This window comes from Eupeodes corollae, chromosome 2 (assembly GCF_945859685.1).
Source record: "Eupeodes corollae chromosome 2, idEupCoro1.1, whole genome shotgun sequence".
Classification (NCBI taxonomy): Eukaryota; Metazoa; Arthropoda; class Insecta; order Diptera; family Syrphidae; genus Eupeodes; species Eupeodes corollae.
The window spans coordinates 116,087,412-116,114,696 of NC_079148.1; the positions used below are offsets into that span (position 1 = coordinate 116,087,412).

Consider the following 27,285-nt stretch of genomic DNA (forward strand, 5'->3'; position numbering starts at 1 on the left):
TTACTTTGTCCATAAACTATTCATACAAAAATGACCAACTGAAACTGCATTTGATTATTATCTCATAAATAAAGTATCTACAAGGTTTATGCATAGACAACAATGTATATTATGTATATAAATTTATTATGAATACCTTCAACTATATTTTCGTCTTGTTTTGACACATTTTTGTTATCCATTTTTGAAGTCTGGAGATTTTTCACTTGTGATATTTTTATAATTCTTTTTTTTTCACACAAAACTTCTCGGGAATTATATTGACAAATTATAAATGAGTTGTATCTTTTTTTTGTAATTTTTATTTCTTTCTTAAAATTCGTCACATTTATAATTACACAGTAGCATCACTTGCATTTCATTTTTGTCTTTAAGATGTACACGAACACTTTTGTATCTATTTTCTATAGATGAGAATTTCAATTTTATATAAATTATAATTTATTAAGAAAAAATATGAAAAAGAAGAAAATTTCTCTCGGATATTTTATAAATTTTTCTGTTTTAATAATTTGTTCACCTTAGCAGCGTTTAGGGAGCGTTCGGCGTGTAAACTCGCGCTTCTCAACGGATTCGAATTCGTTCTATCACTGGTGGTTAAGTTGGGTGGTTTTTGGTTTGGCCCCAAGTTAGTAGCCCCCAAGTCGATGTTGATGTTGATGGTGTGTCTGTAGTACTCGTATTAGTGGTATGCCGTCGTCGTCGTCGTGATGCCGGTGGTGTGTCACGTCGCTGTCGCACCACGAAAGTATAAATGATTTTTTTTTATATTTCTTGAATTTTATTTGTAAGGTGCCTGCGATGATAGTTCGCAGATCGCAACGCAGATAAATATCTCTTAATACCTATAAAATCAACATCAACACTTCGCGCTAAACTTATGGTAGATTGAATATATTATTATTATACTTAGTATATTTTTCGCGCAGTGAGTAAACTGAATAATCAGTATTTAAAGATAGATGAAGACTGAACGGCCAAACACACTTAGGAGTCTTCATATCCCGTTTGTTTTTGGAAAGAGATACAATGGCCAACAACGAAGACCGCGAGGACTCAAGATGGCTAATGATGATGTAGGATAGAATAGGCGCGTATACTTAGGATCATGATTGGTATATTTAGTATAGGTACTCGTACTACATAACGCACATAAGATTTTATATATCTTTTATTTGTTTATTTTTTGTTTTTATTTAATTGTAATATTATTTACTTAATAATAGATTTTCTTAAATTAAGCTTGATTAAGCAATGTGTTTTTTTATTTTTATTTTTATTTTTATTTTTGTGATTTTAGTTTTTGTATTATTATTATTTTTTCTTCAATTTTCTTTATATTTGAGATGAGTTGATGCGGGATTGAGGAAAACAAGCATTTTATAAAATGATTTAATATTTTTTTTTATAAATAAAATAAGAGGATGTTTATGTTGATATTTTTAAAGTGACTGATAGCACATGCATTTCCTGTTCTTTATTCTTAAGCAAATTAAAGTGATGATTGTAGGAATTGGGGGGGGGGTTGGTAAAGAGATGGGGATGATTTGTAAGATGGTGCGCTTAAATTGCAGAAAAGGAGGTGATTTTGTTTGTTTAGCTTAAGTGGATTTTGCCAGTTTGTCAAATTAGGAACAAATTCATAAAAAAATAATTAACAACATAAAAATATATTTTCTTAAAATTGTATGAAGTCGTATATATAACGGTAAAAGTGTCTGTGATCGGTAAAGAAGGTTGTGGGATCAACCACACTTTCAGGGATGAAATAGAACAATTAAGTGAACTAACTTTCAAATCTCTTAATTTTGGAAATATACGAGTAATAAATTAATTAATTAATTTTTTACTTGCGACACATAGGAACTTTATGACAAGTAGATATTGCATTCGTAAAAAAGTTTGAATTTTACATTACAGTGATAGAGAAGTAGGATTTCCTCTTTCCGTCCGTCTGTTTTCGTCCCTACAGCCAAACTATTGGGTAGATTGAGTTTAAACTTGGAAGTTAAGGTCTTAAGAATTTTCGCATTAGATTTCTTTTCATTTTTTTAAGATTAAAATAACAGTAGTCCCCATACATATTTTTTGGTCAAAAACTAAAAATTGAAATTTTTTTAAAAACGAGCTGATTTGTATTGAACTTTCATTTTTCTTTCCTTACTTATATTCTTTCAATAAAGTAAAAAATATTTTTGCAGTACTCCAGAAGGGTACTTCCCATAGAACCGTTATTTTGTTTTCAAGTAGTGAACCGATTTAATGATCAAAAATGTCAAATTTTACTTTTGGATTTTTATTAAAATATTTATTTTTTTTTTTCAAAATTTGGTATCTCAAAAACGAGTCAATATTTTTGAACAAAATTAAATGTTAAACTTATAAATAATAAGCTCTAACAAACTGCATACTAAAAATATTTTCAAAGGGAAATTGCAAAATTGTATACAAACAAAAACAATATTAAAAAAAAAACAACTCTAATTTTCGAAAACATTATATAATAAATAAATATTTTTTTATTTAATTAAATAAAATAAAATTTAAATTTTTGAAGAAAAATTTTAAAATTTGTATTGATTTAAAATATAAGTTCTATTTGTAAACAACCTTTAAGGGCTTTGCACATGAGAGCGAACGACGTGATTTTACACATTATAAAAAGTCAATTTCAAACAAAAAGACATTTAAATCATAAGAAAACAATTGACACTTATGTTAGGATAATAAAATGTGCATTTTGTTTTTTAAAACAGGGCAATTTTTTAAAAACAATTTGGTACTAACGAATTGCAGTGTGGTTGCTACGAACTGTCAAACTCTATTCGCGTTCCACATACCATCCACACTGCAACGAATAAATAAACCACAAAATTTGACCACTCTTGTTTTGTTTGTTGAAAAGGGTAATTATAAATTGAAGGGTAACAATCTTCCAAAGGTCCATCCAATTACTCGTATACGCAGATGATATTGACATAATTGAAAGATCAAAGCGTGATGTGAGTGGAGCGTTTTTGAGCATTGCGACGGAAGCGAAGAAGATGTGTTTAGTTGTCAATGAGAGCAAAACCAAGTATATGCTGTCATCAAAAAAGGACATCGAACAACGACGTCTTGGACAAAATATCACCATAGACAACTACAATTTCGAGGTAGTTAAGGACTTTGTCTACCTAGGCACCGCTATAAACACAGAGAACGACACCAACGTTGAAATCAAACGAAGAATAACTCTTGCAAATCGCTGATTCTTTGGACTTAGAAGCAATGGAGAAGTAAAGTCTTCTCTCGAGCATCTAAAATCACCATCTATAAAACACTCATCATCCCGGTTCTCGTTTATGGCGCTGAGGCCTGGACACTGTCAAAGAAAGATGCGAGCGTCTTAGGATGCTTCGAGAGAAAAATTCTTCGGGTGATTTTTGGTCCCGTACGCATAGATGGAGAATGGAGAAGAATATATAACGATGAACTGTACGGGCTGTAGAGTGCCACTGACTTAGTTAACAGAAATAAAGTCCAACGGCTTAGATGGCTAGGTCATGTAGAGGGGATAGACATCAACGCTCCAGCCCGTCAAATTCTCACGACTCTTTGCAAAAATCAGGACAAAATGTGTTGTTAAAGCAAGTCTAAGTCGAAAGCTAAACACATAAAAAGACTTAAAATCAAGAAGAAGCCACCCCTTAGCCCAGTTCGAAAAGATCAACGCCTCAGTTTTTGCCGCGCACATGTTACCTGGACTTCTGAGTGGCATCGAGTGGTCTTCTCCGGCGAAAAAAAATGTTCATGGGGAAGATTCCGATGGTACTATTTCCATGACATCCGCATAGCAAAGTTGGAGGTTTAATGGTTTTGGGGAGCTATTTCCTATTATGGCACCTGCAAACTACATTTTGTGTCACAATAATGAATGCGTTGTTTTACAATGGTATATTGAAAGAGACCTTTCCATACTTTCAAACATTTTTTGGACCTCTGCCCTGAATTTATCAACATGATAATGCGCCAATACACACAGCCCGGGTAGTTAAATCTTATGTACATAACCAAAATTTGAAGCTATCAAGCTGGCCCTACTCACCGGGCTTGAATATCATAGAAAATGTTTGGGGATGGCTGGCACGTCAAGTATACGGATCAGGAAAACAATATTCAACTATATCCGAACTAACCCAAGCTATCGAATTGGCTTGGAGCTTGATTTCGCTAAATTATTTGAAGAATTTGTATGCATCCCTTCCAAACAGGATGTGGGAAGCTTTGGAGCAGAAAGGTGACTCAACACACTATTAAAATATTTTTGGTTGTTAAATAAAATACTCGAGTTTCCTCCAACTAAAGTAACGTTTGTAATAAAAACAATAGTAATGCTTTAAAATGTTTTTTTTTGTATTAAAGTGTCCTATTCAAGTGGTGCGAAATTTGGACCTCGCAGTTTGCCTGTTTTTGATCAATAATTCTTCATTAATACTTAAATATTTAGTATTAAATCTTTTTTTCAGGTGAAATAAAAACAATTAACTGAACTTAAGATTAAAAAAATAGGTCTCTAGCATGTTTTGTTGGGAACTATGGATGATAGAAAAAAATCTAAGGGGTGTACTGTTCATGTGGCGATGAGTGTATTAAAAACTTTAATAAATGTATGTATGCTCTTAACAATGGAAAAGGTAATAATTGTGATCGCAAGTATTACGGTTAAACTGTTTAAGGGGAGGAATGCAGCTAGCTATTTCACTAGTGCATAAACCGTTAAAATAATGGTAAAAGAGGGTGATACAAGAAACCTTACGACGATGTTCAAGCGAAGTAAATGAACTTATGATGATATTACACCTATCAATTTAAATGCTCTACGTTCAATGCTATCTAAGAGGCTTAGGTAAGTTACAGGAGCACCAGCCCAGAAATGGGAGTTATACTCAATCTTTGGACGTATATAAGTCTTGTAGATAACAGCCAGATCAGAAGGGGTGAAGTATTTCTACACCTTGCGGCATTTTTTGGTGACATCGCGCATGTGATCATTCCACAAGAGGTGGAGAAAATCGAGGTGTTCAGTCTCATTGATGCAAGTGTCATCCATGGATAATGGCAAGGGGGGTATATCTCGCTTCTCGGGTTTTCGAAGCATTAAATTCCACGTGGTTTTTTAATCCCCATTGTACAATGCTGTTAAAGTCGAAATTTAACTAGCTTATCATATTTTGTCGTTGCAGTTCCACATCCGAAGAATTCAGCGAAACAATGTATTGGATTAGAAGATGCAGACAGGAGATCATTAATAAAAATGAGAAAGAGTGTTGGAGATAGAACAGAGAGCTGGGGCACACCAGCATATATTGTATGGACTTCTGACTTGAATCCATCCAATACTACTTGTATTGAACGATCCGAAAGGTAATTACTAATCCAATGAACCAGGGATTCATGAAAACCGAAAGCACGCATTTTTGATAAGAGAGCCTGATGCTAAACCCTATCAAATGCTTTTGAATTATCATGTGCAATAATCTTAGTCTCTCCAAAACAATGTAAAGATTTGCTCCACTGTTCGGTGAGATAAACCATGAGATCACCAGTGGACCTATTTCTACGAAAACCGTATTGTCGGTCATTAAGAAGCTGTCGATCTTCGAGATATTTCTTGAGCTGATAATTAATCAGTGTTTTCATGACCTTGGAAAGAAGGGACGTCAGTGCAATCGGTCGGTAATTAGACGGTGAGGAAGATTCGACTTTTTTGGGAATGTGCAGGACGAAAGCAGTTTTCCATCCTCTCGGAACGAGACCTGAGGAGTAGGAGCAGTGGTTTTGACAGCACCCCAGTTTCTGCTAGTTACCTATGGATGTGTCCCTAAATCTATCCTAAAACAAGAATTTTGAATGCTTTTCGAAGAACGATAAATTTAGTGCTTAAAAATGCACTCCAACTAGCTCTTGAAAAACTTGCTCTATTGAGTCGAGGTGCAAGTAAATAAAATAAAATAGTCCTTGTACTCTGGCAACCCATAAAATACATTCAAGTTTAATAAAATCCCAATAAATAACAAGTACCTAACATCAGAGTATAGAAACGTTCAATATGTGCAATTGCTTTTTGCCGCTCTCACACGCTTCATTTAGTTTATGTGTATTTATAAAAATTTATATTGACGACTAACTTAAATTTAGATTAACTCAAATAATGTGCGGTCTATACTAACAGCTAGACTAGCTTCTCTTTTAAATGCGAATCTATTTACATGTTAATGGGATTCATTTAAGTAAATCACAAAACAGCCAGCGCTAGAGTGAAGACTTTGACCGGAATAAAATGTTATAAAGGACAGGATATATATAGTATACAGTATACAACTTGGGGTTGAGTATTTAAAGCTAAATTCCTTAACCGTTGTGGTCGAAAAATACAAAATAAAAACAGAATAAAAACTAGTAAATCTTTTTGCTTTTTTTCGGTCTTGTAATCAAAAATAAGTAAAGATAAAAAAGAACACTTCATATACTTTGTATGAACATCAAAAAAATCACCTGTGTTTTAGGTATAGGGAGGCACTCGTTTATTTAAAGGTAAGTATAGATGTTCATATCTATATTTTACCTCTTCACATCTAAAAAAGTGTTATAAAAAGAAACAATTCCAGCAACTATAACTATGTCACGAGAGCCTAGTTATAGGAGAAGAGTGCCATTCAAATGATAATCATAGCCTATTGTTATAGGTATTGATTTTTGGAGGCAAGAAACACTAAAAAAAAGAAACAAACCCACCAAAGGGAAAACTCAATACGAGTAGCTCTAAAAACAGAAACGAAAAATTGTTCAAACTACATTATAAACATATGTACAGGTATATAGCCAACAACTCGATTTTCCAATTCCTTCGGAATAATTTTTCTCATACTGATGTCATATTAATCTACAATTAACTTTAATTTAACACAAAAACTTAAATAAAACAAAACTTACTTGTTACACGACGAATTTTCACCGATAAATATGAAAACAATTCACCAAACATTTTTCCTTCACAAATCACTTTGATTAAACAAACGAAAGGGGGAGAAGAAAAAAAAGAATAACTTTGATTTGAATCGAATTGGGAGGGAAGATTTTACAGCATTTACCTATTCCGGTTTAAGTCTTGAATCAATTTACTCCCACTCACATCAAGGAGCAGCGAAAAATGCATTTTTCCGTCCGAGGATGACACAAGCACTTTACGTCAGTACGAAGTACGAATAAGTATAAACATAAAATATCGAGGGTACTTAGGGTAGGTAGAATAGGAATTGAATATCGTGCGTAGGTTGTGCTTTTTAATCATAATTTCGTTTCACAGACATGCGCCTAGGGGTGCATCCTTTTAAAACAAAAAAAAGGATTTCACTCTCAACATATTATGATAGGTATGAAAGAGAACCTACATTAGAACATCCATATATTTGATAGTACCGCTATAGAACAATATACTTGTAATTTCAAAAACAGTACTAAAATGCATTAATATTGTAAATCAAAAGATCTAAAGGTCAATTCAAATTATAGGAATGTTTATTGATGTGTATGGTGTGGGTTTTGAATTTGTTTGAGAAAGTCGATTGTCAGGGCCAACATTTTAAGTTCCACAATCCTACAAATAAAAAGGCAATAAAATCAAATACCTATGCATATGTAGGTACCTATAAGAGCATGTTTGTATTTATTTACAAAACAAACACATTTTTGATTTAAGGGATAATGGGGCTATTTTAGTAATTTTCATTATGTCTTCGTTTTCTTAGCAAATCTTTTAAGATTTTTTATGAGAGTGACTATTATTGAGTTTCTTCAAAACTAATTTAACGACAGTGAAGAGCTCGTTTTAAAATTGTTTCCCGTTTATGTTAGGTTAGGTTAAAGTGGCTGTCCAAGTTAGGTTAGGTTAAAGTGGCTGTCCAAGATGGAAAAGGACACACTTATGCCAGTTTAATGGCCCATTGTGATACCACATGAATCTTGAGGCTTCCTCCTAAGCTCAACGGAACCAGTTTGAGTCCCTTACGAAACGTTGGAGGCTGATTATGCTGATATGATTTAGATCGTTAAAGAAGAATTCTCCTAGGTAATTTCGTTTTCGAGCAAGAGCAGGGCATGTACAGAGAAGATGAAGAACTGTTTCCGCCTCTTCCTGGTCCATACAGCTTCTGCAAAAGTCATTTGAGAATACGCCTAGTCACGTGGCATGCTTTCCTATTAGACAGCAAACATCTTGAGCGTTTTAAATCTAGTGTTGGCCAGATGCTTTTTGTGACCTGACACGTGGTGATGTTGTTCCACCTGCCTGTTCATAGCGTCTTGCATTAGCAAGATCTTACAAGTAGCGATTGCTGTGCCAATATGTGCCAAACGTGGTAGGATGGGCTGCACTGTACTGTTCCTGGTGAGTTCATCTGCCTTACAGTTACCTAGTTACCTGGAATGTCTCTATGGCCCGGCACCTAGCAAAGGTGAATATTAAACTGTTGTTCCATCTCCATTAGAGTTGATCGAAAGCTATGGACTGTTATAGAGTTTGTAGAGACAGAGTCCAGAGATTTATAGCGGCCTGGCTATCAGAGAAAATACGGATATCAGATGTTGATATCACGTTTTCTTTGAGCCAGTAAAAGACTTCCTTTATCGCCAAAAGTTTCACCTGGAATACGCTACAATGATTTCAGTCGTTCAGAGTACACACCTCTACCAAACCTTTCTTTTGTTTTTGGACCATCTGTGTAAAAATGGATTGACTAATCCTCCAAGAATGTCCTATCTTCCCAAAAAGATCTGGGAGGTATAGAAATCTGGAAATTTCTGTCGAATTGCAGTTGGGGGATGGTGTAGTCTGTGTGCTTTGGAATTGATTCTAAATACCTAAGAATTACGGAGTAGCCAATGTTGTCCACTGCGACGAAGCTTTGGGCGAATAGCAGAGCTTGCAGCTATTTGTTTGCTAAGTATGTCAAGAGGTATTAGGTAGAGTAAGGTGTCCAGTGTCGCAGGTGGGGTCGTGCTAAGCGATTCCCTGATACATACGCAAGCTGAACGTTGGATCGGTCTGATTATAGCCAATGCGTGATTCTGGGTTGTAAACCCCATTTATTACCAATAGCTTTTTTGGAAGAAAAGAGAGCTACAGTAGCTTTCTTGACTCTTTCCTGTACGTTGTGTATCCAATTTAGTTTTTCATCTAAGACAAGACCCATGTATTTAGCCTCGTCTGAGAACTTTAATTGGATTCCTTTAATATAGGGAGGGTTGACAAATGGAATTTTGTATCTTCTCGAAAATAAAACTAAATCGGTTTTGTGTGGGTTAACACCCAGTCCACACCGATGTTTTGCGTTTTACTTTTTTAAAATATTAAAAAATGGGATGTTTAAATTTGTCTCTTCAACATACAGTTTAAATCTTTTTAGTAAATCCGGAAAAGCTTATAAGTTAAGTCTTCATTTTACTCACTTTTGAAACCATGGATTTTATGGTTTTGAAAAAATACTTCTAAAAGGTGTTGATTTCCCGAAATTCAATTAAACCATATTTTTTCAATGTGCATATTTTAAAAACTTTATACGAAAGAATTGTTTGAGAAACTGATTCGTTATAAGATCAAAAGATTACTTTTAACAAGTTCTTTTGCCTTTTTTGTCAAAAACTGTCTTATTATATCCTTGATAATTGAAGACTAACAACTACTCTGGCTTTAAGAAAGGGATTATGAGTTTGGAAAAAATTAAAAAAAAAAACATATGCAGTTTAAAAGGTGATATCTCAAAAACCTGGAGCGATAGAGTGATTTTGAAGCCGGATTTAGAAAAAGACGTCTAAAAACGTATAATGTATTGCCAAAACCGTATTGAACAGGGTAATGATTGTCTTCATAAGACAATCCGGATTTTATTGACTTTACTTTTTCAGAAGTAAGAACCACAATCTTGTTGAAATAATATGAGTACGTATTTATATGTTTCATGGGATTTTATTTAGCTATAAACCATACAAAAACCACACTCATGGTTTAACTTCTTCGTAGAATTGTTAGGACTTAAGTCATTTCATGATTGCAGTTAAGCCATGACTTAAGCTAGAATTAAATTGTTAACTTAAAGGGCCAACGCGTTGACTCTCTGACGTCATACAAAAAATTAAACTTTCTTTGTCAACGCACCGTCAACTTTCACAGCGTCAACGATTAAAACGTTCACTATCACACAATTTGACAAAAAAATATAATGTTTATTTAAGCCAACGTTTTTTTTTATTTTTCTCCATTAGTGTGTGAAAGAATGTTTAAATTTGTACAATGTAATCACATAACATTTAGGATGTCCCAAAATTAACGCAAGATGTCCCAAAATTAACGCAAGAAAACGCCGTTTTTAGTCTTTTGATAGTTATATTTTTATTGACTCGTAAAGTACATAGGATAGGGTTATGTATGGAATCACACATCGGACAAATATACTGTTAGCTGTCAAATTGCTTTTTTTCAGGGTTGCCAACACTTCACTGCAGAAATGGCGGCAAATTCAAATCTTGCGTTAATTTTGGGACACCCTGTAGTTTTTAATTGTAATGACAAATGACGTCATTTTTACGTCAAAGAGCCAACGCGTTGATCGTTTACGTTGACCTTCTAAATGTAAGCAAGTTTCTAGGGAATAATTTTGTTATATTAATGTATCAAACCAAAAAAGTAACAAAATTTATAAGAACCTACAATCCTCCTCATCCTCATTTTGGTTGTTTCAAAAGACGGACAAATGGCTTAAAATAGTGTAAAAGCTTAAGCGTTCTTACGAAAAGGGGCATTGTACAAAAAATCCTTTTTTTATTTTTTTTTTTAAATTTGATGTCTCCTTATAGACTTAAGTTGATTTAATGAAAAAAAAATGATACTTAGATTCAAAACTAAGATTTTCTCTAAAATTGAAATACAATTTTCATTTAATCATTAATGACGGGCTTTATGTCAATGGAAAAAGAATTATTTATGTTGTCACCACGTTTCGTTCATGTCTATGAACATCATAAGGTGTGGCAATTAATCTATATTTGCATTAATAAATTGGTTACAATTTGATAACATTGAAAAACTATGAAAACTTACGCTTGTTACATGATTGATGACAATGATTACATAATTCAGATCTCCAGATATTTCCAGACCTCCCTTGAAATCTCCAGACCTACTTTGAAAACTCCAGACCTCCCTTGATTTTTCTAGATCTCCCTTGAAATGTCCAGACCTTCCTTGATATTTTCCGACCTCCCTTTCTCTTCTAGACCTCCCTTGAAATCTCCAGACCTCCCTAAATTTTTTTAGGTCTTCCTTGAAATTTCCAGACCTCCCTTGAAATCTACAAGAGATGTTTAAAGAAACTAACAATTTTTGTAACCATACAACTTTAGACGATTTCAGGTGGAGTTGAAATAGCGGTAAGAGAATGTGGTGAATTTATAGATTTTATGTAAAAAAATAAATTAAAAGTAAAAGTGAAAGTCCATAATTCATTTTACACTTAATATCCACCACAGCTCTAGTTTTCTCATTCGCAATTTTGATTTTACTGATCTTCGCCAGAATGATATAATATGAGATAGATATTAAGAAACAACATAATTTATCAAATTTATAAAGATTTAAAATTGGTTGTTGCCAAATCTCTTTGAACCACCAAACCTTGTTGAACATTAGTAAATTTGCAATAATTACAAAAACAAATATTCACCTCATACATATAACATGCCTGGATTTTCAATTTATTTCTCTGAATTCTTATGAAAAAAAATCTATTACAATTTGATTGACATTTCATATTTTCAGTGTCACTCTTGTTTTTGTAAATTTAATAAACAGGTGCCTTTTTTAAATGCAAGAAATATTTGTATTTGCATTTAATTAAATATTTCTTAAAATTAGTGACTTTTAATTTAATGCATAAAGATGTCGTCAGCACGTGTTAGCTCACAGATTTTCAAGAATTTATTATCAAAAAATGGAATCCGTGGAATGTTATCACAAAGGTACATGACCTATTATCCCGTCAATGACCAAGTCTATGGATTAGATGAAGAAAAACAAAAGGTAAATAAATAAATAACTAATTGATTTTCTTTAAATAATAGGAGGTGTGTCAGTTTTATTATCCCTAAACTTAGATTAAGTCGTCATACAGAATAGTGAAGTAAAGTATTTCACGATTGAAGAAATATCAATCTTATCAGTATTCAGAGTGGCATCGTTTGACCTCAACAAATAAGTTGACTGAGTTGATAAGGAATATTTTTACAAACAAATTTATCAATGTTGTTTTATATTGCAAATATTTCAAAGTACAGATATTTTACTTTTTCCCATTAAATTTTCAAAATGACATTCCTAGTGCACAACTTAGGAACACAACACAATGTTAATAATTTAACTCTATGGGAAAGGAAAGAGTTGGCAGGTGAAGAAGCAGCTGATTATGCTGATATAATTTAGATCGTTAAAGAAGAATTCTCCTAGGTAATTCTTGATTTTTCGAGCAAAAGCAGGGCATGTACAGTGAAAATGAAGAACTGTTTCTGCCTCTTCCTCGTCCATACAGCATCTGCAAATGTGACCTGACATGTGGTGATGTTGTTCCACCTGGAGCCTGCCCTCCTCACGGCGTCTTACATTAGCAACAGTTTACAAGTAGCGATTGGTATGCCAGTATGTGCCAAACGTGGTATGATGGGCTGCACTTTACCGTTCCTGGCTAGTTCATCTGTCTTACATTTACCTGGAATGTCTATGGCCCGGCACCCAGCAAAGGTGAATATTAAACTGTTGTGCCATCTCCATTAGAGATAATCGACAGTTATAGACTGTTATAGAGTCTGTAGAGACACGAGTCCAGTGATTTGATAGCAGCCTACGTATCTGAGAAAATACGGATATCAGATGTTGATATCACGTTTTCTTTGTGCCAGGACAAGACTTCTTTTATCGCCAAAAGTTCCGCCTGGAACACGCTACAATGATTAGGAAGGCGGAATGAGAGACTTAATTTCAGTCGTTCAGAGTACACACATCCACCAACCCCTTCTTTTGTTTTTGACCCATCTAAGTAAAAATGGATTGATTCATCCTCTAAGAATTTCCTAATGGAATTGATTCTAAATACCTTAGAATTACGGAATGGCCAATGTTGTTGTTAGTCCAATGCGACGAAGCTTTGAGGCGAATAGCACAGCTTGCAGCTATTTGTTTCACCTTCGGTTGTTGTAGGAGGACCGCTATCCGCGTTAACCTCATTTTTTTATAAATTCGAATTTTAATGTATAGTTTATGGCTGGAGGAGCCAAGGATTCTTTATTTCGTAGCACTATAAAGACCATTCACTTCCTCTAGCTTGGCTATCCTACAGTTATGTGTCGGAAGGGATGGGTTACAAACTTTTATCATCTCGGGAATATCCTTGATACCAGCAGGTTCGATTGGAATCCAAATGCGGGCTCTAGGTCAGCTAGGAATGTCTTCCTTAGCGACAACCTCGAGCTTCGCACCTGGCCAAACTTCACCTATAAGTCACAAGACCTCTGGTCGAAACAAACCATGAGTTTAACATGACCCTGATGCCAACCCCCATCGCTTATGGAAGGAAGTGGTCCCGGAAGCTCTTTCAAAATGTTTAAAAAGCCACTCGAGAGCTTAACCTTGAGCAGCTGCCAACGATCAATCCATATTTTGCCATCATCAATGCTCCTGTCAATGACCGCAACCACGACTTTGCACTTCGTGACGTCAATGAAACTGGCTTGTTTCTTGATGGGATTGAAGAGAGAGCTGGTGTTGTGCACACGATGCTTTTTTGGTGTCTGTATGGCCCCCTCAAGAGACTTTTCACGTTTAGATGAAGAGAACGCCTTTAGGGTCTTGAAAAGATATCCCCAAACTGCCGCCGGGTCTTGAAGAGATATCGGTCTCATCATTCTTTTCATTTTTGTTTTTGTTAATCTTTTGGTCCCACGAGTGGCGAAGAAAAGAGATCCGTTTGTACAGTGATAAGACTAGTTAATTCGTAGATCGCCAGGTATCCGGATACTCCGTTAGAGACTGGGCTATTTTTGAATTGGGCCCCCAGCTAGGCTGATCATCGGCAAGGATCGTTTAGCACCTTAGATCCAGCCCAATAAAGTTAAGAGGTGGTTGGAGAGGAAGAGATAGTGTGAGGAGTCAGTTAATGTTAAAAACATCATTCTGATATGTGAAGAAAAGTTGATGATTCGGTAACAGCAATTCAGCTAGATTACCTAGTGAGTGAGATGGACCATCGGAGAAAGGTGCGCTGTCTAGCTTTTTCGCCATTACAACGTGGGAGGTCGGATGGGAGTTGGTGATATTAACCTTGGCTTGTATGCCTTGTTTATGTGGGAAGAGGTGATGATTCTGGGAAGGTAGAGAAAGGTAAGAAAGTCCTTTAGTTTCAGGACTCATCTGGAGAAAATTCTCGAAAATCATTGACCTTACTCAGCTTCTACAACTCGACAAGTTCGAAGTTCAGAGTAGAAGACCAGTACTTCTTCAAAACTAGGTAACACCATGTCTCTTAAAATATTTGCCGTTTTTCCCTCTTTTGCTGCACGCATTTAATGGTCAAAATGCGTTCTTTCCAAAGCCAGCAGCGGCTTCAACGCTAACCAAGAAAGATCCCTGGAGTAGGCCACACCGAAACCAAAAAGGTATCGTGTGCACAATATCAAGAATCCCCTCAATTCCAATTAACTTCCAACGGTAGCACGAAGAGTAAAGTCGCGGTTACACTACTTAAACTAAGACAGGCTTAACTGCGACCAAAAACGATTTACAGATTTTATAACCCTAAATAGAAACAATCTGAAAAAATCACAAACGGTTCGCCTCACTGTTCATTGTGAGCTGAATAGATTCCTCTTAAAATAAAGAATAGGGACATATGTAAGTTTTGTGGTGAACAGGAGATACCGGACCACATATAAGGATATCGCCGAAATTACTTATCACCTAAAATACTCAAGTTTCTCAGGGGAGCTACTATAGAATGAGTATCCTTCTTTTTTCCATTAGGTAGGAACTATGTATAAATCACTTAGTTGCAGTGCATAAGTATTTATTCATTCATAGTTATTCATGGGGTAAGGTGCTGCGTGTTTGATATGTAAGGGGTGATTCTACGACAACTCACACGACTTTCATATAATTTCAACAAATCCATAAATTCAACACAATGATTTCTCCACCCTAAATCATCCTTTACTTAGTTCCATGAGAATATTTAGCCGCGCTAATTAATATTTTAATCACCATTTAGCACACAAATGTTAACACGGAAGCATTTGACAAAAATAGAACAACATTTATTTTATTAACTTTGCATGTCTATCGAATGTAACTTTCCCTTTTTTTTAAATTTCAGCTAAGGGAGACGGCTTTCAATTTCTTCCAAAAAGAATTGGCACCATTTGCTCATGAGATCGATAAGAATGATAATTTCAAGTGAGACCTTTACATTTATTTTGAGCGTTAAAAGAGCTTAACTAATGTTGTTTGTTATATTTTCACAAGAGATTTGCGTGCTTTTTGGCAAAAAATGGGAAGTCTTGGTTTCCATGGAATAACTGCCGACCCAGAGTTCGGGGGAACTGGTGGTTCCTATCTTGATCATTGCATTATAATGGAAGAAATTTCCAGGTAAACATAATGAATTGATGTTCATAATTTTAAAAGCATTCTTTCATAATCTCAATTTTCATTGATTTTCATTTTTTGTACTTTACTTGGGGTCGGAATTAACTGTAAGATTAGAAAATTCAAAAATTTAACAAGAAAATGAATCATAATGAAACATAATTTAACTTCAGAGCTGCTGGAGGTGTTGCTTTATCTTATGGAGCTCATTCTAATCTTTGTATAAATCAGTTAACGAAAAATGGAACACTTGAGCAAAAGCAACAATATTTGCCAAAGCTCTGCAGTGGAGAGCACATTGGAGCTCTGGCTATGTCGGAACCTGGTTCTGGCAGTGATGTGGTCTCAATGAAGCTACGAGCTGAGAAGAAAGGAGATTATTATGTTCTAAATGGGACTAAATTCTGGATTACAAATGGATCTGATGCAGATGTCTTGATTGTCTATGCAAAAACTGCAACTGGTAAAAGAAAGATTTGTACTCAAAACAACACAAAAAGAAACTTGAATTTTTTTTAAGGCACCGCTGATAAACATGCAATAACCGCATTCATAATTGAAACTGCTTGGGAGGGTTTTAGTGTGGGTAAGAAACTAGACAAATTAGGAATGCGTGGAAGCAGTACATGTGAGCTGGTGTTCCAGGATTTGAAAGTCCCCGCGAAGAATATTTTGGGTACTCTGAACAAAGGCGTCTATGTCCTAATGTCTGGTTTGGATCTAGAACGTCTCGTTCTGGCAGCAGGACCTGTGGGAATTATGCAATCTGCTTGTGACTTATCATTTGACTATGCTCATCAAAGGAAACAGAAAAATCAGCTTATTGGTGAATTTCAATTGATTCAAGGCAAAATGGCAGATATGTACACAACTCTAAGTGCTTGTCGTTCGTATTTATACAGTGTAGCAAGAGCAGCCGATCTGGGACACACCAGTCCAAAAGATTGTGCCGGAGTTATTTTGTATTGCGCAGAGAAAGCAACTCAAGTCGCATTGGATGCAATACAAATTCTTGGAGGAAATGGATATATTAACGACTATCCCACTGGACGTTTTCTGAGGGATGCTAAACTTTATGAAATTGGTGCTGGTACTTCGGAAATTAGGCGTTGGTTAATTGGAAGGGAACTCAACAAAGAGTATTCCTAAGCAAATTAAATTGGTTGTTAAAAGTGATTTTGGTACATTCAATTGAAAACCTTTAAGACTTTAAAGTTGCATTTATTCTTCTATTGTTAGTCATTTAAGATATTGTTGGAAAAAATATATTTTTTAAAATTTTTACTGCAATGCATTTTTTTTATTTTTGAAAATGCAGCAGAAATCTAAGCTAAAAATTTAATGGAAAATTAAAGATATCAGGCGAATAGGTTTTCGGCCAATCCTTGTTGGACCATTCTACGATACGCTATAGTGTACCAAGTTTTAAAAAATAAAATAAAAAAAAGTTTTTTTTTTTAATATCTCTATTCAATGTGTTGTAAATCATCTGAAAAATGTATGTATACTCTCAAATATGTACCAAATAATGGCCACAAGTTGTTATGGTTTTTTTTTTATAAAAACTCCCCTCTTAACTTGTTTTTTTTTTTAATGAGTTGAAGTTCAAATGATGTCTAAGAGGATAATGGGGGGTATCACAATTAAAACTTTGGTAATTGGTAATATTAATATGGGTGTGCTTACGGCATCTTTACACCCTAAATATTATGCTACAAAAAAATTCATATATATCTTCAATATGTTTAATAATTTTTAAAAACAGTAGTGCAATCGGCTAAAGTGATTGTTGATAAATGGCAATCAAAATGATCGAATTTGGTCTACATTCCTGTGACCGACAAAGCTTACGACATTCGAAAAAAGCAAGAAAAGTAAGATTTGTATTCAAATTCAGGCAATTTGAAACTTTTATTTAGATATTTTATAAGAATCAATTTAAAATTTCACCAAGGCAACATCGAATTTTGACAATTTGAATCTGAAATTGTTCAATTGAATTGAGTTGAATCATCTTACACAGACGGAATGAACATGATAGTCAATTTGACTATGATAGTCAACATCACCTTGGACTACAGCGCTAATTGGATCTCAGGCTAGGTTGCCTTGAGATCGCCATTTCTATCACCTTAGCCTATTCCACCCAGGAAGTTGAAATTCATACTTGCTGATGGTTCAAACACAACACTGACAACTGAGAAAGCAATTGAGGTCTATTGAGGTACATAACTAGAATCTCTCTGTTAATCACGGGATAAAGAATCTAGAGCTTAGAATCATGTGGATATCTGCTAAAAATTCTTTCAGCAAAACACCTACGCTTTTTTCAACATACATATATAGTGAAAAAGATTTTGTACGAATAGTAGAATCAAGTCATAACCTCCGGGATGGAAAATTAGACGAGCTATAATCAAGCATAAACTGCAATAAAACTCAGTGAAGAAACCCCAACAACTTTGTACGCCTCCGTTTAGGTCACACTCGAGCAACACATCACTACCTTCTAACGAAAGAAAATCCTCCAAAACGATTAATAAGGAACACCTCTTGGTCCACATTGTAAATTCTATCCTTAAAAATATCAACATAACAAATTTAGATACAATGGATAGTGCTATAATAGGGGTGGAATCGGCTAAGGTGATACTTTGACTATTATTTTTTTGATGGTCAAATTGACAATCGTTTTCATTCCGTCTGTGTTAGATGATTCAACTCAATTCAATTCTATTGAACAATTTCAGATTCAAATTGTCAAAATTGATTCTTATAAATAAAAATAATATATGTATATATAAATAAATAAAAGTATCAAATTGGCTGATTTTAAATAAAAATTTTACTTTTTTGGAATGTCGTAAGCTTTTTCGGTCACAAGAATGTGTTTTTGTACCTAAAAAGGTAAATGAAAAAAAAAATCCATTCGTTTTTTGTAAGCGTCTGGTAACTCTATTCAAAAACGACATATTTGTAGGAAAACGACTATCACATTTTTTTGTGACAGCTTTTTAGGTATCAATTTGACTATCACCTTACATAGATCAAATTCGATCATTTTGACATGTCATTTATCAACAATCACCTTAGCCCTTGCACTTTGTAGCTTTGGGTGTTTTCATAAACGTTTGCCTATCTTAGCTCCAAAACACTGAGGGAAACCACGTTTTTCAAAACCAGTCACATTTTCTTTTATAGTTTGTTCTGTGAGTGGATAGGCACAAAGGTATTTTGGTTTTAGAACAAGCCAAACTTCCCTACAAAACTCTTTTAAAATCATGCCTACTGTGGATGTGCCAACGCCAAAGATAGCTGCAACTGTCCTGTATTCAGAAGACGACCCAAGCGTATATATTGCAATGGCTATTCTTTTTTTCAAAGGTATGCATTTTCTAAAGTTGGTATCGTGCATTTCTAGATTTTTCAGCTCATTGCACAATATGTCGAATGTTTCACGGCTCATTCTAAAATGCTGTTTAAAAAACTCATCATTGTTTTCTAAGACTTCGTGTTCCCAAAAAGTGCTTGTACGTATATGATATTGAGGTAGAAACTTTTTATAATTTAGAGGTAAATGGTATCATGGAAGCTTACCTTTGTCCACATACTTCTTTGTCGATGATCATTTTCAATTGCATCAATCATACTCTTATTTTTTTTCATTTTCAACATTTTCAAAATAAAACGCTGACGTTTTCTGGTCATGGTAATGATATGAAGTTGAGCAAGAACTTCATACTTTGTATGTACGGAAATCAAACCAATTTGGCGAGAATTCATTTTATTTCACAAACTATTCGAAAACCAATAAATTTTTAAATTAAAAATATACTATTTATACAAAATTTGACAATTAGTATCAAAATAATGTAAATGTCAAACGAAAACTTGTAAATACTCGGTGTGAACACTTTATGAGTTTTCGAAAACTTTTCGCCGAAAACTGGGTTTCCGGTTTGGTGTGGAAAGGCTATTAGACATGTTCATCAGATTTGCCATTGAAGAAACGCAGTTGAATTGCAGAAGATATATTCATAAACATCATAAATGGCACCATCATCGCGCAGATTGCGCATCCATATATTTTTGACTGCAGAAGCACAGGAGTTAAAAATAGAATATAAAGTGGGAAAATGCAATTTTTATTGGAAAAAAGAAACTGCTGCTTTGATTTTAGCTTCTGATCAAAAGAGGAATAATCTTGGCAAAAGAATTCAAGTCTGGAAAAAATTCACTATGGAGGACGGTGTTCTTTAAAATTAAGAAAGTTGAAACATCGTTTTCCTTTTAGATCTTGGTTTTTAAGAAACAAAAATCTATCGGTGGAAATTTTTGATGTTTGTGTTACGCTTATAAACATTCTGTGACTATTTAAAATTGTACTTTAGCAAGCCTGCAGAATAAGTGTGTTCATTAATGCAACAAAGCAGAACGATGATTGTACTAACGCAGATTTTCGACGTTTATGAAAAAAAACTTTTCTAAACCTAGGACTAACCTAGCAATTTAAGTTTCCTATGTTACAGCCCTATTCTGCTAATCACGTGGATCGTATATTCGATTCCCTTTCACACTGCCTTGGCGTTCGCATTCTGCTATCCATCGAGTGAACTACATTATCCCAAACCAAATCAATCCACCTAAACAGAATAATTTGTGTAATTTTTTAAATGGGCAGTATTGGACTTTTTATTCCAATTGTAAGCAGAGGAATAAGAGAACCGTCAAACAGAGAGCTTCGGAGAAATGTTAAAAAGTGTCTTCCTTCCCCCAAAAATGTTAATATTCTTTCATTTATAAAACAAATATTCCAAATTTAGCAATAAATTAGCTTCCAATTACATTTTGCTTACAAAAATTAACAAACCAGACATCAAATGAAAAATCCGCTGCATTTTATAGGCGGATCTGAATTGTACAGAATGAATGCTTTCACGTGAATTGAAGAATACCGCGCATTATTACCGACATGCACAGATTCACTTCGATTAATTAGCAGAATGATGATTACCAGAATAGGCTTGTAAATAAATTTCAAAATTAGTTACCCTTAAGAGTTCTTTAATGGAGAAATCTAGCTGCCTGGGACGTTAGTTTTAGATTTCATATTGAAGAAAATGTGGCTCCTATTAAATTGAAATTTTATTTAGAGATATTCCATTCACTAAAGTAGACACATTTCCGAGAGAAACGAATATTCCACAGAAAAAAAAACAACACAATAGATTTTGGTTAGATAAACATTTTAGTTTATTTCTCGAAAAGAAAACATAAAAATATATGTGTATATAATATGTGTATGTATATAAGTTAAGTATTTACATATAATTAATTTAAAAATAAAAATATACGACAAAAACAGTACTTTGTTAATTTTGTTTGCATTATTTCAAATTATCTCTTAAAAAAAACGAATTATAACTTTATTATTAAAAGAAAAACACTAAAAGCTTGTTTTTATTTTTTTTGGTTAGTTCCCCTTGTAAAACAAATATAAAAATACTTAAGTTTAAAACAAAAAAAAAATAGTAGTAAAATTATTTTATCGTTGTATAAACAATAAAAACAAACAAAAAAAGTTGAACAACTTCTACGGTACATCAAAGGTTTGGCAACTTCTTGGCAAATTTCATTTTCAAATGTTTTATTACATCCTGAATAGAAAAAGAACGTTAAAAATTTAGAAAACACAAAAAGAATAAATATACTTTCGAATAGAAGAGGTTTGTTTTTTGTTTTAATTATAAATTTTGAAAATCAGTTTAATTTTCATAAGCACTTTTGGTGATTAGTTTGAATTTTTGAATAAAAAGTTGCAGATTACAGAAGAGAAAGTTGAGAAAACAGTTTTTTTTGTTAAAAAATAAATGGGAAAGGGAAACTATTTGTCTGGCACTTGGTGAATATTATCTTTTTTTTGTTATTATTAGTTTTGTGGTTAAAAGCTAAATTTGTATATATTATAATATTTTGTTTTAATTAATAATAATTATATCATCTGTTGCTACTTAATTCGAACACTTTCACCATGAAACAACATATTTTATTCTAGTCTAAAACTGTGCTGCTCGGTCTTCTTCTCAGACCGAGATTCTGTTGTTGTTGTGAAGGTTTTTCGTTCCATGACGCGTTGTGTTATCGATGACAAACGCTGTGATCCTTCATCGACCAAAGAGAGCTTCCCACCATCCGAATTCAAGGTGATCTGAGAGAAGTGGGCTTCTAAAGGTTTTGATTCGTTGTTTTCTTCATATTTTCGAGTTTCATATCTAAAAATTGATTTTATTAATTAGAAACAATAAATAATTTAAATATATTTAAGTTTGAAGACTCACCTTGAAGTATAACCTTCATATTTTTGGCCAGGATTGTAGGCGCCAGTTATTTGAACAACACCACCTTGTCCGAATGTCTTGTCATGTAGATCCTTGACACATGCTTCTAAATTGCCTGAAGTCTTCTTGGGTGAAGGTGGCGGTGGCATAGAGTCATTGAGGTATGCATTTTTCAACACCGATGAAGAGGTTAGAGTTTCAAAAGACTGACTATTATTAATGGGGGATGGACTTGATGGTGAATTGATTCGGCCAGTCCCTGGATAGGGACGTGGAACTGCATTAGCTGTTAGCTTTGGATTAGGTCTAAATGTGGCATTACTAGTTATTGTGGCAGATTGGAGGGGAGGTGGTGGGGGTGGGAAGTTTTCACTTTGGTTAAATGTGGGCGAAACGGCTTCCGGATGATGGAAGTGTTGTGGTGTTTGTTGGAAAGTGTAACTTGATTTGGCTGTCTGATAGTAACTCGGAGATGTTGGAGTGTCAGTATAACCCGACCGGTTTAGTGTCTGTTAGAAATTAGTTATGTAAGTTGGTTAGATCTTTTAAACTACTACTTGAATATTGAGATTGCTTACATTATTTTGGCTCTGAAGACTGCCATAGGTTGCAGTTTGGTATTCCGAATCGCTCTCGTCTGTGGTGAATCCGGGGGCATTCTTTCTTGACCTCGCCTGTCGAATGCGAATCAATTTGGTTCGTGCTTCTTCGAGTTGTTTTTCCATGCGTAGCACATCCGATCTGGCATTGATCTCCTGGGCCATACCATCGACCATACTTGTGTTTATTTTCAAGGTATGCTCTTCTTCGGCGTCGAGTCCCTGTTGTGCTGCACGCACCAGATTCTCTGTGGATTTTATGACTGCGGTACCAGCTGCTTGTAATCGACGACCAGCTTCAGAGGTTGGATTGGATTTCACTTTGCAGGCGATCAAGAGTTGCGCAGTAGAAGCTGCAACTTGTCTTGCTGTTGATATCAGCATTACTTCAGTTCCAACTCCACGCACAAGGTTCTGGGCAGCTTCTACCATACTGTGTGTTGCAGCAGCTACCAACCTTGCCGCCGATATCAAGCCCTCAGACCACTGACCATCATCCGACGATGTCAGTGGAGTACGAGCTACCTTGCCCTGATCGATGAGCTCTCTTTGAGCAGCATTAGCTGCTCGTACTAAAGCAGACGATGCTGCCATAATACCCTTAGCAGCTTCCAATATCATTTCATCGAATTTCATATTCTCATCGAGTTCAATCTGAAAGGAGTTCATAAAAGTCGGTGGCATAAATTAGTGAAATTCTAAGCGATACGATGAAAGAATACACCCTTGATTGAAATAATTGATTTTTTAGAGTCTGAAGAAAAAGATCGACGACAAGCAATAAGGAGTTGAGTATTTTTAATTCAATCCAACAAACTTAAATTGTATTCCAAATTGTATACTAACAAGAAACTAAAAAACCGTTTATTTATATCAAGGGTGTTGTTAATTTGTTAGATATTTTTTTTAGTTATTAAAGGAAATATTTTGTTAAATTTGTTTTTATATTTATTTAGAAGCCATCTTACAAGTTAGTGTTTATGAAGCAGAAGGAAGTCGATGACCACAGTAATAATATGTTTGATTCCTGGGTGAATTATTAAATTACAACCAAGAATATCAAACATATCTGACTGGAACCATCTTATTTTTGTGAAAGCATTCAATATTAATATAAAAATAGCACTTTTTGTTATGTAAGTATATTTAAGCACCCATCACCAACCATGTTAATAGTTTTTGTTATTTTTGCACATTCACATCACAATATAAAATTAGTAAGTTATTTAGTATAAACTTATTTAGAATTGATATAGCCAGAATGTTTACCTTAACATCAGGTTGTCTTCTGGGTCTTAAGTTAGCTAATTTATTAGCAGCAGCATCAATTGAAGCGGCAGCTCCAAGCAATTCATTTTCAGCAATAACAGTTGGATCTTCAGGATCAATCCAATCGGAACCCTTGAGAAGGCGAGCCATTGCAACAAGATCGGTAATACATTTGGCAACACGTCGAGAGAAGTGCATCCGCTCGTCAGCTGAGCAATTCCGAAGAATTCCATTCAGAAGTTCTCTGTAGGACTCACCCACAGCTGCTCCGGCTTCCAGTGTTCTTTGACGAAGCTCTGTAGTTTCAGCACAATTCCAGGCTACGGTGCGACAAACCAGAAGCATTTCTGATATTGCACGTCGACCCAAATTTGCAGCTGCTACTATATCAGCTTGTAAATTAGAAGCACCAGCAGCAACAGCTTTGGCCGAAGCTAATGTTACATTCTTTGTCACTCTAATAAGATCCTCTGGAGTGCATTGAGGAGTACCAGGTGGTGGTGGTGCTTGCATTGCCTACAAAAGAAAATATAATTAATGTCATTCATATGAATGAATTCAAATTAAGAAAAACTTACCCGAATTTCTTGTGAAATGGCTTCAACAGTTGCTTCCATTGCTCGAGTACCACGGGTATGTTCATCCTCAACTGCTTTAACAGTTTTCAACAATGAAGAAACATTCAAAACCATTACCTAAAGAGATTAGCAAAAACAATAAAATATGTTTTCATATAAAATTAATTACAAAATAAGAAAAGATTTAGATCGATGTGTGTTTTGAAAGAGTTGTAATTTTCTTTTTATTGAATTATTATTTTTTTGTATTTTTGTTTAATGATTGATATTACAATAAATCGTTAATTTATAATAAAATAAAAATTGGTTATGGCACTTTGCATAAAGTGAATGAATGTAAATAGATAGAATACTGAGAGTATATATTTTTTTTTATTGTTTTGTTTAAATGAATGGAAATTTATCGTATGATATAAAATATTTGCTTATTTCTTGAGAAGTAGGTGCTGTAAAAAAAAGTAAAACAAGAAAATAATAAACAATCAAATACCAATTTCCACACAACTTTGTACTTAAAAAAGAAACACCTGTGCAAGTTTCGAACATCTAGAACTTCTAGCGAGGAACATTGAGTCTTATTAGTGATTTATTTATTTTTTTTTTCGACTGCTGACAAGCTTTTGTTTCTTTTTGAAATAAAATATTTTGAATCATATTCTTTTTTGGAAAACAATTTGGATGTTTTTAGAACTCTTTGATGGAATACATTACATTCTGCCAACAATAGCTCTCTCAGCTGAGATAGGCCCATAGGAGAAAATATCCCATAATTATTTTTAACTGCTTCTAAGGAAGTACCTGTCGGTAGAGGCAATCCGCAAGGGGGTGTTCTGTAACCTCTCCTGTGGAACATAGTGGTTAACGAACTACTAATATCCCTTGATAGGGAAGGCTACAGAGTGGTTGCGCATGCCGATGATGTTGCTATCGTCGTCACAGGAGAACATCCTAATACACTGAGAGACCTCCTCCAAAACGCACTCAATATGCTCATTAGATGGGCTGATCACTGCGGACTTAGTATTAATCCTCAAAAAACAGACCTCATCCTTTTTACACGGAAATACAAGACCCCAGTAATTGTACCTCCTTCAATAAAAGGTGTACCTCTAATGTTTACCAATGAAGCCAAATATCTTGGTCTGATATTCGACAAAAAATTAAGTTAGAAATCTAATATTCAGGAAAGAGTTAAAAAAGCTACAATAGCTCTTTTTCCTTTGCAAGAAAGCCATAGGAAGCAAATGGGGTTTTCAACCTCGCATAACATATTGGCTACACACATCGGTCATCCGACCAATACTTATGTACGGGGTTGCAGTATGGTGGACTGCACTGGAGAAAGTCACATACTACGACAAACAGAGACAGCAGAGTCCCAAGCACTGCATGTCTCTGCATAAGCGGGGCATTGAGAACCACACCCTCAGCAGCGTTAGGCACTCTGCTCCATCTGACATCCCTCGACATCTTCGGCAAACAAGTGGCAGTGGGTACAGCTATAAGACTCAACGCCTCATCATATGTGGGGCACTCCATCATTTTGAACCTCATTGGTTCTATACCAAAGTACACAGACTACACTATTTCAAAACCCCAATTTGGAAAAAAAACTTCCAGGTATCCATTCCATCCAGAGATGAATGAGAAGACAAAAAACTCCTGGATAACAAAAGTATTCATTTTTATACAGATGGATCCAAGACAAATGAGGGAGTTGGTAGTGGTGTGTACTCTGAATAGTTTAATCTAAGCATGTCATTCCGCCTCCCATTCCCAAGCGGGAATTTTAGCGATCAAAGAGGTTCTCTCCTGGCTAAGAAAAAAGGTGATATCAACTTCTGATATCAGCATCTTCTCTGACAGTCAGTCTGCTATTAAATCTTTTGACGGTTTCTCAACCAAATCTCAAACGGCCCTCGATTGTCGATCGTCTCGTATGGAGATGGCGCAGCAATTTAACATTCACCTCTGTTGGGTGCCTGGCCACAGAGACATCACGGGAAATTGTAGAACTGATGAACTCGTTTAAAAATGGAAATGAAAGGGAGAAGATAGATATACCGATAGCTACATGTAAACTTCTGCTAAAAGAAACAGCTTTTGCGATAGCATACTCGATGTGGCACAATTTACCAACATGCGCAGAGCAGATGCGCATGTTGGTAAATTGTGCCACATCGAGTATGCTATCGCAAAAACTCATATGACTTCATATTAGCTCCCTAATAGGTGTCCTTACGAGACACTGTCTTATAGGCAGACACGCAATACGACTTGGTGTAGCCTCAAATGAATTCTGCAGGAGCTGTATGGACTAAGAAGAAGAGGAAACAATCTCTCACCTTCTCTACACTTGCTCTGCTCTTTCACTAAGACGCAAAGTTCATCTGGGAGACTACTCTTTTGATAATCCCAGTGAACTAGCTAAAAAGGATATCAAACCGCAGCCACTTTAACCGAACCTATGGAAGTACCAGTACGCATCGTAGGTTCATGCGCATTCGAGATATCTGTTATCGAAAAGAATAATAATTTTCAAAAGCGTCGGCTTCTTGTGTCCTTTAGTTAAATTTTGAACAATTTCGGGACTTTTAAATCAAGCTTACCAGGCGGTCGTATGCAATTGCCAAGGAAACACAAATTTAAGAGTGAATAAGTACTCAAATAAATATTGTTTTTCTTCTTTTTTACCAACACGAAGAATTTGTGTCGTAGAAAATCGAAAAAGCAATTCAATTAGCTGCCAAAAATTTTACAAAAAATACTCTTGCTCC

At 34.9% G+C, this 27,285-nt stretch overlaps 3 protein-coding genes across 8 annotated transcripts in view; 1 reads left to right on the top strand and 2 right to left on the bottom strand.

The window, feature by feature from the left end:
- The window catches only part of LOC129945464 (titin homolog), a 61,496-nt gene extending 54,276 nt beyond the window's left edge, over positions 1-7,220 (bottom strand). The window contains exons 1-2 of one of the 4 annotated variants that reach the window (XM_056055233.1): positions 7,134-7,220; positions 6,976-7,044 (exon numbers count right to left, since the gene is read on the bottom strand). In XM_056055233.1, coding sequence (XP_055911208.1) covers positions 6,976-7,027 — 52 coding nt within the window. In that variant the 5' untranslated portion in view covers positions 7,028-7,044; positions 7,134-7,220. Of the gene's footprint in view, positions 1-136; positions 787-6,975; positions 7,052-7,133 lie in introns of those variants that run through there. The other 3 variants (XM_056055234.1, XM_056055232.1, XM_056055235.1) reach the window with 3 other exon arrangements.
- Positions 7,221-11,850: 4,630 nt separating this feature from the next.
- On the top strand, positions 11,851-17,014 carry LOC129947838 (isovaleryl-CoA dehydrogenase, mitochondrial). The gene is made up of 5 exons (XM_056058566.1): positions 11,851-12,115; positions 15,453-15,532; positions 15,602-15,727; positions 15,898-16,187; positions 16,245-17,014. The coding sequence occupies exons 1-5, from the start codon at positions 11,975-11,977 to the stop codon at positions 16,871-16,873; spliced, it is 1,266 nt and encodes a 421-aa protein (XP_055914541.1). The 5' UTR covers positions 11,851-11,974; the 3' UTR covers positions 16,874-17,014.
- Positions 17,015-21,536: 4,522 nt separating this feature from the next.
- The window catches only part of LOC129947359 (talin-2), a 39,834-nt gene continuing 34,085 nt past the window's right edge, over positions 21,537-27,285 (bottom strand). For all 3 annotated transcript variants that reach the window (XM_056057894.1, XM_056057896.1, XM_056057895.1), the window contains exons 13-17: positions 24,509-24,625; positions 23,931-24,446; positions 22,641-23,315; positions 22,063-22,571; positions 21,537-21,996 (exon numbers count right to left, since the gene is read on the bottom strand). In XM_056057894.1, coding sequence (XP_055913869.1) covers positions 21,771-21,996; positions 22,063-22,571; positions 22,641-23,315; positions 23,931-24,446; positions 24,509-24,625 — 2,043 coding nt within the window. In that variant the 3' untranslated portion in view covers positions 21,537-21,770. The remainder of the gene's footprint in view (positions 21,997-22,062; positions 22,572-22,640; positions 23,316-23,930; positions 24,447-24,508; positions 24,626-27,285) is intronic.

Bases quoted from the DNA above. Each gene is read 5' to 3' on its own strand.
- LOC129947838 (XM_056058566.1), top strand. From the start codon at position 11,975: ATGTCGTCAGCACGTGTTAGCTCACAGATTTTCAAGAATTTATTATCA. The intron at 12,116-15,452 runs GTAAATAAATAA...TTTAAATTTCAG, and splicing joins TAGATGAAGAAAAACAAAAG to CTAAGGGAGACGGCTTTCAA. The intron at 15,728-15,897 runs GTAAACATAATG...ATTTAACTTCAG, and splicing joins ATAATGGAAGAAATTTCCAG to AGCTGCTGGAGGTGTTGCTT.